Source organism: Anomaloglossus baeobatrachus, chromosome 2, assembly GCF_048569485.1.
Source record: "Anomaloglossus baeobatrachus isolate aAnoBae1 chromosome 2, aAnoBae1.hap1, whole genome shotgun sequence".
NCBI lineage: Eukaryota > Metazoa > Chordata > Amphibia > Anura > Aromobatidae > Anomaloglossus > Anomaloglossus baeobatrachus.
Window position 1 is genome coordinate 566,030,558 of NC_134354.1, and position 12,795 is coordinate 566,043,352.

Consider the following 12,795-nt stretch of genomic DNA (forward strand, 5'->3'; position numbering starts at 1 on the left):
CTAGCTCCTTTCTCTGCCTCCTTTCTCTGCCTCTAGCTCCTCTCTCTGCCTCTAGCTCCTCTCTCTGCCTCTAGCTCCTCTCTCTGCCTCTAGCTCCTTTCTCTGCCTCCAGCTCCTTTCTCTGCCTCCAGCTCCTCTCTCTGCCTCCAGCTCCTCTCTCTGCCTCCAGCTCCTCTCTCTGCCTCCAGCTCCTCTCTCTGCCTCCAGCTCCTCTCTCTGCCTCCAGCTCTTCTCTCTGCCTCCAGCTCTTCTCTCTGCCTCCAGCTCTTCTCTCTGCCTCCAGCTCTTCTCTCTGCCTCCAGCTCCTCTCTCTGCCTCCAGCTCCTCTCTCTGCCTCCAGCTCCTCTCTCTGCCTCCAGCTCCTCTCTCTGCCTCCAGCTCCTCTCTCTGCCTCCAGCTCCTCTCTCTGCCTCCAGCTCCTCTCTCTGCCTCCAGCTCCTCTCTCTGCCTCCAGCTCCTCTCTCTGCCTCCAGCTCCTCTCTCTGCCTCCAGCTCCTCTCTCTGCCTCCAGCTCCTCTCTCTGCCTCCAGCTCCTCTCTCTGCCTCCAGCTCCTCTCTCTGCCTCCAGCTCCTCTCTCTGCCTCCAGCTCCTCTCTCTGCCTCCAGCTCCTCTCTCTGCCTCCACCTCCTCTCTCTGCCTCCACCTCCTCTCTCTGCCTCTCGCTCCTCCTCTCTCCATAGAATTTCATCAGTTGCAGCTGTCATCTTCTATCTCCGTTATATAAAAAATCCTTCTTCAGTTCAGATTTTGAAAATAAATGATTAGTTCTGAAGGAGAGAGAAACAGATTTCTCTGATAAGATATAAAGTTTCTTATTTTCACATTTACTTTTGATTTATGAAATAATAATTAAAACCACGGTTATTGTTTAAAGGGGTTTTTCCCACTAACAAACTTAATTTTAAAGTTTAATTTAACCATTAGATTTTGGAATAATAATAATTTCTACAATTGGATGTGTTTTAAAAAAAAAAAAATGTTCCTGTCTTGAGATAATCCTATATATGTGGCGCTGCTATGTACTGTGTAATGACTGTGTCTGACAGTACAGGGGCATGGACTGATTATGCCACAGCTACTGGGCAGGGGAGGAAGAATAAAAGTATATAGACAGGACAGCATGGGATCGCAAATTATTTTTTCTCTGAGGTAAAACATTTTTTAAAAACAGGCATGGAAATATTTTACCTGACAAAAAGAATCTGCTATGATCCCATGCTGTTTTATCTGTATACTTTACTTCCTGCCCGGCCTGGGAGATATGGTATGATCAGACCTTGTCCCTGTACGGTCAGACGTGACCATTACACAGTACACACCAGGGACACATATGTGGTTAGCACTGCAGTCTTGCAGCGCTGGGGTCCTGGGTTCAAATCCCACCAAGGACACTATCCGTAAGAAGTTTGTGTGTTCTCCCCGTGTTTGTGTGGGTTTCCTCCGGGTTCTCTGGTTTCCACACACACTCCAAAGACATACTCATAGGGAAACTAGATTGTGAGCCCCAATGGGGACAGTGTTGCCAATGTATGGAAAGCGCTGTGGAATTAATAGCGCTATATAAATGAATAAATATTATCATCTCCGCACAGGAACTTTTTTTTTTTTAACACTAGAACTACTGAGGTAGTCATTTTGACTACTTTGCACATGTATTTATATAGGTGTCACGAGTCCAGTAGTTCTAGTGTTAAACACAACCAGATGTGAAAATTAATATTATTCCAAGATTGATTAATATAGTCTTTAAAATTAACTTTGTTCATGGGAAAATCCATTTACATTTATAATATCCAGTGAAAGGTCCTCTTTAAGTGCCAGCCTAATGTTTGTTGTTACTTGTAGAGCTGCTGATTGGCTGAGTGATAAATCATATGACTACAAGGCGCTTATGTTGGAAAGGGGGCGGTGTGTGTAGTGGGTATAATTGTATCCTCTAACATTTATTATTACCTCTATTATTTGAATAGATTATTTTGGTTTTCATGTGCTGTTGAGGGTTTACTTTGGTGAAAATGTAGATAATAAGCATGATCTAATTACACAAACAACCAATGCTATTACAAGGAAGAAATTGTATCATCTATGGGGTACTTCTCACATAACGAGATCGCTAGCGAGATCGCTGCTGAGTCACAGGTTTTGTGATGTAATAGGGGTGTCACCAGCGATCTCGTTATGTGTGACACTAAGCAGCGACCTGGCCCCTGCTGTGAAATCGCTGATCATTACACACTGTTCTGGTTTATTTTCTTTAAAGCCGATGTCCTGCTGGGCAGGACACATCCCTGTGTTTGACACCTACCAACAACCTCCTATACAGGTCGCACATCGTTATACAGGTCGCTGATCGTTACTGCTGAATAGGATAACTGAAATGAGCACTAATATATATATATATATGAGTGCAAGCCAAAAATACATACTATATATAAGAATAAGGTTGCACATCAAACTTAGATAATGGTATAATGCCTCAAGCATATGGAAAAATATTGGAATATACAATGAAAAATGCTACTTGCTAATTTGAACATGTGAATAATGAATTGCATACCTGCCATGAATATTAGGAAAAAGGAGATATTTAGCAATCGCATTGATCAATGTAACTGAGCCCCAAGGCCTCGTCAAGGCATATCTCTATATTGGGGTCCCTAGCTCTGCGACCCTAACTGTGTGTCATCTCATTGCAATTAAAAACTGCTATGGGTGGAGAGGGGTAACTAAGGACTTTCTTATATAGGAGATGGAAAAAACATGGCCGAAAGGGGCGGAGCTGTGTTCACATTCAGAAAAAAACTACATATAACTGAATAGGATAACTGAAGTGAGCACTAATATATATATATATATATATGAGTGCAAGCCAAAAATACATACTATATATAAGAATAAGGCTGCACATCAAACTTAGATAATGGTATAATGCCTCAAGCATATGGAAAAATATTGGAATATACAATGAAAAATGCTACTTGCTAATTTGAACATGTGAATAATGAATTGCATACCTGCCATGAATATTAGGAAAAAGGAGATATTTAGCAATCGCATTGATCAATGTAACTGAGCCCCAAGGCCTCGTCAAGGCATATCTCTATATTGGGGTCCCTAGCTCTGCGACCCTAACTGTGTGTCATCTCATTGCAATTAAAAACTGCTATGGGTGGAGAGGGGTAACTAAGGACTTTCTTATATAGGAGATGGAAAAAACATGGCCGAAAGGGGCGGAGCTGTGTTCACATTCAGAAAAAAACTACATATAACTGAATAGGATAACTGAAGTGAGCAATAATATATATATATATATATGAGTGCAAGCCAAAAATACATACTATATATAAGAATAAGGCTGCACATCAAACTTAGATAATGGTATAATGCCTCAAGCATATGGAAAAATATTGGAATATACAATGAAAAATGCTACTTGCTAATTTGAACATGTGAATAATGAATTGCATACCTGCCATGAATATTAGGAAAAAGGAGATATTTAGCAATCGCATTGATCAATGTAACTGAGCCCCAAGGCCTCGTCAAGGCATATCTCTATATTGGGGTCCCTAGCTCTGCGACCCTAACTGTGTGTCATCTCATTGCAATTAAAAACTGCTATGGGTGGAGAGGGGTAACTAAGGACTTTCTTATATAGGAGATGGAAAAAACATGGCCGAAAGGGGCGGAGCTGTGTTCACATTCAGAAAAAAACTACATATAGCTGATCGTTACTGCGTCGTTGGCAAGGTCTGACTGTGTGACATCTCACCAGCGACTTACCAGCGATCCTTATCAGGTCGCATCGTTTTCGGGATCGCTGGTAAGTCGTTAAATGTGACGGGGCTTTATCATTCACTGTGACCCTTTTATGTGTCAGTTTTGCCAGATTTGTGCACCCATTGATGGAGGTATATCCTTAGTGATGTTAATAAGAATGCAGCAGTCAAGTGCTATCATTAGACATGACGTCACTATGGGAAGATTAGACTACTACAGGGGTGGGGAACCTTTTTAATGCCGAGGGCCATTTGGAATTTTCTACCAACCTTCGGGGGCCGCACAAAACTATCAACTTAAAATTACCCTGCTATACTTAGTCAAACAATTAACTCATCGTGGCGGCTGAAGCTTCTTGTTTTTGGTGCGGCTATATTATTCAATATTGATCTTATTGCTTCTCACAACTGTTTTTCCACGTTTGTGTCAGCTGGGACTGCTGTAAATACATCACAGGAGATGCTGAGGGCATATACATCACTGGGGAGGGCTGGGAGGACTAGACATCACTGGGGAGGGCTGGGAGGACTAGACATCACTGGGGAGGGCTGGGAGGACTAGACATCACTGGGGAGGGCTGGGAGGACTAGACATCACTGGGGAGGGCTGGGAGGACTAGACATCACTGGGGAGGGCTGGGAGCACTAGACATCACTGGGGAGGGCTGGGAGGACTAGACATCACTGGGGAGGGCTGGGAGGACTAGACATCACTGGGGAGGGCTGGGAGGACTAGACATCACTGGGGAGGGCTGGGAGGACTAGACATCACTGGGGAGGGCTGGGAGGACTAGACATCACTGGGGAGGGCTGGGAGGACTAGACATCACTGGGGAGGGCTGGGAGGACTAGACATCACTGGGGAGGGCTGGGAGGACTAGACATCACTAGGGAGGATTATATATCACTTGGGAGGGCTGGGAGAAATTTAAGGACATTGCTAGGGGTTCTGACATACCAGGGGGGCACAGGCAGCAGTGTGAAGGCCGCAGGGGCATAGGCAGCAGTGTGGAGGCCACAGGGGCACAGGCTGCCGTGGGGAGGCCACAGGGGCACAGGCTGCCGTGGGGAGGCCACAGGGGCACAGGCTGCCGTGGGGAGGCCACAGGGGCACAGGCTGCCGTGGGGAGGCCACAGGGGCACAGGCTGCCGTGGGGGAGAGTGAGGAGCACAGGCTGCCGTGGGGGAGAGTGAGGAGCACAGGCTGCCGTGGGGGAGAGTGAGGAGCACAGGCTGCCGTGGGGGAGAGTGAGGAGCACAGGCTGCCGTGGGAATGCACGAGGAGGACGGGACACTGCACGGAGAACAGGCTGCAGTGGGAATGCGCAAGGTGGATGGGACGCTGCACGGAGCACAGGCTGCAGTGGGGATGTGCAGGGGCACACACAGGCATGGGAGCACAAACACACCTGTCGGACGCTGAGGTAGTAGCTTCTCTTCTGTGGAAAAAGAGCGAGTTGAGCGCTAACTCCACCCACAAAGTACGTCCTCACGCTAGCATGAGGACGTAAGCCATACAGGGTTTAAAGGGCCAGCAGCAAGCAAGACGCTGCTGCCTCCCGAGCTCTGTGGACTGTGCAATGTGCCCGGGGGCCGCAGAAAAGGTCATGGCGGGCCGCATACGGCCCGCGGGCCGGAGGTTCCCCACCCCTGGACTACTACAAAGCATACAAACACACTGCTTAGGCTATGTGCCCACGTGTGCGCTCTTCACCGCAGCTAAAAGGTGCGCTTCAGAGCGCAGCTGAACAGCTGCGTTCTGAAGCGCATGGTGCCTGCAGAGAATGTGCGCTCTGCATGCTGCCTCTCCCTATAGACAGCATGCAAACCGCACAGAAGAAGTGACATGTCACTTCTTAGAACACGCGCTTCGGGCAGCAGCCGAATCGCTGCGTTCTAATACGCCACGTGGGCACGGCTCCTGCACAATCTCCGTAGATTGTGCAGGGGACGCAGGACGCATGCAGTTACGCTGCAGTGCAGATCGCAACGTAACTGCATGTAAACACGCAACGTGGGCACATAGCCTTATACTTCTTTCCTTATTGTTTTATACGTATACTATTTTAACATTGCCCTTCTATACAGTGAGTGGATGTCAGAAAATACAGTATATTCTGCCTCATAGTAGAAATACTTGGCTGACCCGATGTCTTACAAATTCCAGGCTATATTATCAACATAATGGCTAAATAATTCTTCCTAGTTACAGTATTGCTTAATATCACGCTGTGTACCTTGCACATGTATGTCACAATGGCTCTGGATTGCTTAGATTTGTAATGGAAGTCAATGCAATATTTAGGAGGGCAGCAAATTACCACGGCTAATAGAAGCTCGACTTTAGGGTTGTAGCGGTATGGTTTTTTTACTACAGAACTGAAATGTTTCTTTTTCTTGATTTTCTAGAGACTTGCTCATTTGTATGACACACTACATCGCGCTTACAGCAAGGTTACAGAGGTGATGCACACGGGCAAGAGGCTCCTAGGAACCTACTTTAGAGTGGCCTTCTTTGGACAAGTAAGATTACCTGAAATTACATAGTTTGTGAAAGTCTTTGCCATTAAGAAAACCTCCACCCAAAATCCTTCTCATGTTCCAAAGTACCTGATTAATTTCTGGGAAAAATAAACTTTAGGATGTAAAAGTGAGAGAACAGTACAACTCCTGCTATTTATTTAATTAGGGAATGTTTATCTATACCCAAAAAGTAAGCTACTTCTCCACTTACTTGATCCATTTGTACTGGCATCACTGAGAGCATTTTATTGACCTGCCCTAGTTGTAGCTGCATGGTGGTTCACATTTTTCTGGACAGTTAGAGAATCTGTCAGCAGGTTTCTGCTACCTCAACTGAGAGAAGCATGATGTAGGGACAGAGACCCTGATTTCAACAAAGTATCACTTAGATTACTGGGTGCAGCCACTCTGACAATCAGAATTTTTAGATTTAGCTATGTAACAGAGCTGAGAGCTGTCCTGCTCACACCAGGCTCTCAATAGAGATTGTGCAATGTCCGTGAGATGTCCATCAGAGGGAGGGTTTTTGCCAGACTACCGTGCGTGGGACATTGTAGTCCGAGCAATGATGAGGGTCCTGCTGTTTAAATAAACAGATCGGACCTTGACAAGATGGGCATCCCTGAATTGTATGTGTTAACCCTTGCAGCATGCTGTCTTCAGATTACTTAGCAAATCCTGCTCCTTTAGCCATCGTTAATGTATGCATTGAAATACCTACCAGTGGCTGTTTTCTGCCCTTTTCAGCACTGCTTCCATCCTCTCCTGCATCATGTCAATGCTCTTCTGTGTAGACCAGAAGCCACTTTCTCAATGTAAATCTATGATGCTCAGAATGAGGTCTTCGTAGATTTTTCATTAAGAAAAGAACTAAAAAGTCGACTGTGTGAATTAGCAAGAAAGAGCTCTTGTCACATGATGCTGGTGAGGACCAGATCAATGCTGGCCACTACAAATATGTCAAATCTGTCCTTTAAATCCTTCCACAATCTATTGTAATCTAGAAGATGCCGGGACCCCTGCAAGTTGTATTTTTTCTTAACTAGCTTTCATTGCTACTGTCAGGGTTGAGACGTGGGCAAAGGAAAGCGCATGGAGTGGAGTTCTTCTTATTGGTAATAATATAAGCACAAAGTACAATGTATCTAGAATTGCACTAGTAAACGTTTGCCTCTTTTGTGTTTCCTTCATATTATATTTGTCTCTCTCAAGGCAGCGGTAAGTTATATGAGGCTTGGGTGACACATGTTCCATAGGTCTAAGCTCTGCTTCTGTGTGGTTTGCTATAGTAAGGTTGGCAACATTTGCATTTCGTGCCACGGTCAGGCTGCGACGTGTACACTTGTCATCCGCACAACTGGAAGTCACACATTATGTATCTGTTATTAATGCATGTCCTGTAGAAATATATGGCTGTTGTCTGCCGGTTGTTTGATGTTAACACAGAAAGTCCATAGACCGCACACGGCTTCATTACATGGAAGCTTCTCATCCAGACTGTTCGTGGATCTGTTTTGGGGAAACCTTTGTGCAGTTCGCAGGAGCAAGCAATGCAATGTTCATTATCTTCTGTTTATCCTTTTTTATAATTTTATAGCAATACCAGTTTACAGACAGTGAGACAGATGTGGAGGTAAAGTCATGTTGTATGCCACGTAAACATAACCGTGGCAATACCCTGTATTAAAGGTTTTGGCTTGATGTGGTTTGTTTTATGATTAGCTCAGCATTTCATTCTCTTCCACCACATTGTTCTGTTTGCCTCCTTCCATTATGGGAACTTGTCATTTTATTTCTGGGTCTGGTTAATCCTTTACTTTAGTTTCAGATGGCTTCTATTGTGAATGACACATGCCGTGACCACAATGGCCAATAATGGAAGACTGGATGAAGGAGAGTAGTAATAGCATAAATGTAATGATCACAGATCTAAACCAAAGATCTTCCCTTTTAAAGTCCGATAATATTACAATAAGATTATTTGAGCTTAAAACAAATAAAATATGGATTCCATTATGGAAACTACATTTCTTTTGACGAGTGAAACAAAATATGTGGGTCCCCTCTAGTTGAGGAGTCTTTGCCTGTGCTTTGAAAATAAAGGTACAAGGGATTAACTCCAGGATCGGTGTATAAACTATGACCATCAGTGTGTTCCACCTTTCTATTTCAGTTATGCAATACTTCATTTTCCCTAATTTCTGTTCCTTCATGGCCATGTGATTCTAATCACATGATGAATGCATTTCACTTTTTTATTTTTAATGTGTGAAACTATTTTTTTTTTTTATTTTTTTTTACATTTATGCTGTTTTTCCACTGTGTATTGTAAATGTGTGATTAGAGTGGAGCAAGTATCTAACTATTCACACTCGCTATACTCATAAGGAGTACTGTCTTATACTCGCGTATTCATTCCGAATAGCATGTGCAATGCAAGTCAATGGGGAAAAACTCGCAATGTAATGAGTAACCCGAATGCCGTACTATTCGTGCGAGTAGCAAATAGTGCGACATTCAGGTTACTCGTTACTTTGCGAGTTTTCCCCATTGACTTGCATTGCATACTCTATTCGAAACGAATATGCGAGTATTAGACAGTACTCGTTATGAGTATAGCGAGCTCAAATCATTAGGTACTCGCTCAACTCTACATGTGATGTTTTTATTAAACTGTTTTAATAACACAAATATGTGACCCAGGGATTCTTTGAAGAAGAGGATGGGAAGGAATACATCTACAAAGAACCTAAACTTACTCCACTGTCTGAAATTTCCCAACGACTGCTAAAGTTATATTCTGACAAATTTGGTGCTGAAAATGTGAAAATGATCCAGGATTCTGGAAAGGTAAGGCTTGTGGGGTAGCCTTTGATATTATTGAAGGGTTTAGGGTAGGGGCAACCAATTACAGATGCCGATATGGATGGTGGGTGGGGGAAGCAGTGAATATGTATGGGGTAATGAGTGACCCCAGGAGTAGTGTTACCACTCGGTAAGTATAACGCTCCTGCTCATCCCTATTTTCTTTGTTCCTTTTCTTTATTTTTTATTTAATGATCCGGATGGCCATATCCAGATAGTTACACAGAGTTCCCTAAGAACGCCATGCCAGGGATCTGGGAATGAATACTAAGTATCTCGCACAGATGACGAATTTTACAGTTTGGGTTCACCCATCACTACTTAAAACATCTTCAAAAAAAAGATAAAAAAAGAACTTTTTTTGATTCAGTTTGTACAAGAAAAACTTTTCAGTTTTGCCTCGTCATACATGTCAGGTTTCATTGTGAGTAATTTGTTTTGAGTTTGGGAGCATTAATCACGCAGAATCAATTGAAAATGTTTCACCCCGATGAATGGGTTATGACTCTGATGCATCATAAATGTTTCCCATCTATACATTGTGAATGGTACTGCAGGTGTCTCCCATTGACGAGAGATGGATGCAGCACCATTTACTCGTACTACAGTGATGGTGGTGACGGAAGTTTGAACCCTCAGTGATCTGATATTAATGACCACTCCTAAGAATGCTGTAGGTCATGAATATTGAAGTACTCGAAATCCATTTTAAAAAATCCTATTTATCATGTGAAAACCTTTTGTGTATTTACAGGTAAATCCAAAAGATCTGGACTCCAAATATGCCTACATCCAGGTTACACATGTTACTCCTTACTTTGAGGACAAAGAGCTGCAAGAAAGGAAAACAGAGTTTGAGAAGACTCATAATATCCGTCGTTTTGTGTTTGAGATGCCATTTACCCTTTCTGGAAAGCGACAAGGTGGGGTGGAGGAGCAGTGGAAGCGGCGCACAATCCTTACAGGTAAATGTTACATAGCATGGAGTCGGTAATTTCACTCCAGAACTTTATAAGAAAGACACGGATACCAGCTGATTTTCTCAATAGAAGTGGAATATCCCTGTGATCCACTACAATTATCTGTGGCTTATATGGTGGAATACGTTGATATACTTCCCAGATACGGTGAAATTACACAATTACTATATTGTGCTGGTCAGATCCTATTCTGTAAAGAAATTTGGCAGCTTCTTCCACAATACAAAACTTTATTTTACTAGTTCCCATTCTAAGAACCTTTTTGATCATACTTGAAAGATTATCTACAGTAGAAGGCATTCGCCACTTCTTAGAATAGACCAACAATTTTAGATCAGTAGGTTTCAGTTCAATCAGATGCTTAACCAGTAAAGGACAGGGCCATTTTTCCCCCTTCCTGACCAGGCACATTTTCGTGTGTTATCGCACATGTACTTGTATCAGCTGTTGAACAAAAAAAAAACAAAGTGACAGGTTTTTTTGTGATTTCTGGGGTGAAGCTTAATTTTTTCACCATTTTTATCTTCCCCTTTTTTTCTACTGATAGACACATTTCACAGTTTCTTTAGATTTTTCTATTTTCACTTTTTTTTTCTAAACAACCACAAGGAATTACTACAACAAATATTCTAAATTGCCACCCCCCCTTTACAAGACCTTTGGGGGCATTTTAACATATTAATACATCCCTTTTCTTGTTGATTTCCTTTGTAACTAAGGCTGATATATCAGACCTAGTTACAGTGGAAATTTAGGCTCCTGGATGCATCTGAGCTGATTGGGTCTCCTAGGACCCAGCAGCTCCTGCTCCCAGTCCCTCCCTATACTCAGCCGATCATATTATCACTGGGTCTTTAGGAAGCACTGACAGTGCTTCCTTCTAATCTGTATACATAGTGTATACAACAATGAAGACGTTAGAATTGGTAACAAATCATCTCTCTTCTTTATGGGTAGTTCAGCTGTGTCTGATAGCCAACTCTCTGCTCCCATAGCTGCTTACTCTGCACTGACGTTTTAGAGTGTCAATGCAGAGTAAAGTGTGGACTGCCTGTTCTTATAAATTCTGTTGGTGGTCCAGAATTGATTAAATGGGCCACAACTGTCCTGTTTGTGTCACCTCTCTCCTATTGTATATTGGGAAGCGTTCAGAACAAGCCATCGATTTTAAAGAAACAGAAAACCCTTTTAATAATTGTTGCATCTCTGTCTGCGTTTCTCTTTACAGCCTTACATTGCTTCCCGTATGTCAAAAAACGGATCCCAGTAATGTATCAACAACACACAGATCTCAACCCCATAGAAGTTGCCATTGATGAGATGAGCAAGAAAGTTGCTGAACTCCGCCAGCTCTGCTCATCTACAGAAGTAGACATGATTAAGTTACAGTTGAAACTACAGGGTAGTGTTAGTGTGCAGGTGAGTTGTGGTATGCCTCCTTATACTGTATTTAAGGTGGAGAATCTAAAGCCATAGTGCAGCATATTATATATGTAATACTATTTGGTCATTCTTTGGATGTGCAATACAGGGTAATATTGTGGTACCGTGTTAGCCAGAAAAATCAATTGAAATACTATGTCCCAAGAATGACAAAAGTATATTAGGAGTGATACCTCTATAGGCTAACCAGAAAAATTATATTAGCAAGCTTTCAGAGCACACAGGCTCCTTCTTCAGGCAAAGGAGCCTTTGTGCTCTGAAAGCTTGCTAATATGATTTTTCTGGTTAGCCTATAAAGGTATCACTCCTAATATACTTTTGTCATTCTTGAGACATATAATTTATCCAAAGAATGACTTGAAATACTATCATCACTTTGCTGAAAACATACTACCAAATCGAATGCATTTTTTTTTCTTTCAAAATAATATCTTGATTGTATGACCCAGGTATAAATAGAATATGATGATAGTTTGCCCCATATTTTCTGCCCATGGATAGAGCTAATTGATACGTTAGGGCTCGTTCAAACGACCATGAAAATCTGTCCTTGTACAGCCTGCAATGCATGGACTGGCTGCAGGTCTCCTAACCTGACCTGGGCAGCCACATACAAGTTTGCTGAGTTTGGGTAGGGAGACGTACGGCCAGCCCGTGCATTGCAGGCTGTGAGCGGACCGATTTCCACAAATGTATGAATGAGCCCTACAGTGTTCTTACTTAACTTCTCTGTATACTTTTTCCAGCAACTATGGCATGAGAACTTTAACAAACAGGGAAAAAACATACGGTATATTGGGCAGATGCCATCCATTGGTCAGCAGTCAACTATAGGCTCCTATTTTCTTTAAACAAAAAAACTAAATTTAACATACATTGTAATTACTGGATGGCGGAACGAATGTTAAGGGTGAACACATCAATACGTTGGGACATTATATAATGTTGTAGATGGCGGTGTCCGTAATGTCATGTATCTATGTATATTGTTACCTCTGACTTGTGTGAGTAGTTTTCATTTCTATGTATCTCTACAGGTCAATGCTGGTCCCTTAGCTTATGCAAGAGCCTTTTTAGATGATACAAACACAAAGAAATATGCAGACAACAAGATTAAACAGCTGAAAGAGGTTTTCAGGTAATATGTCAGTTATGAATACTGTAAAGTAATCCACTGCATCACTCCTGTAATATCATTCTGGAT

At 42.6% G+C, this 12,795-nt stretch overlaps 1 protein-coding gene across 4 annotated transcripts in view; it reads left to right on the forward strand.

Moving 5' to 3' along the window:
• The window catches only part of DOCK9 (dedicator of cytokinesis 9), a 426,004-nt gene that overhangs the window by 397,425 nt on the left and 15,784 nt on the right, over positions 1 to 12,795 (forward strand). For 3 of the 4 annotated variants that reach the window (XM_075336720.1, XM_075336718.1, XM_075336719.1), the window contains 5 exons: positions 6,190 to 6,303; positions 9,007 to 9,153; positions 9,923 to 10,133; positions 11,377 to 11,567; positions 12,629 to 12,729. In XM_075336720.1, the coding sequence (XP_075192835.1) occupies positions 6,190 to 6,303; positions 9,007 to 9,153; positions 9,923 to 10,133; positions 11,377 to 11,567; positions 12,629 to 12,729 (764 nt within the window). Of the gene's footprint in view, positions 1 to 6,189; positions 6,304 to 7,515; positions 7,522 to 7,900; positions 7,937 to 9,006; positions 9,154 to 9,922; positions 10,134 to 11,376; positions 11,568 to 12,628; positions 12,730 to 12,795 lie in introns of all 4 variants that reach the window. The other variant, XM_075336721.1, reaches the window with a different exon arrangement.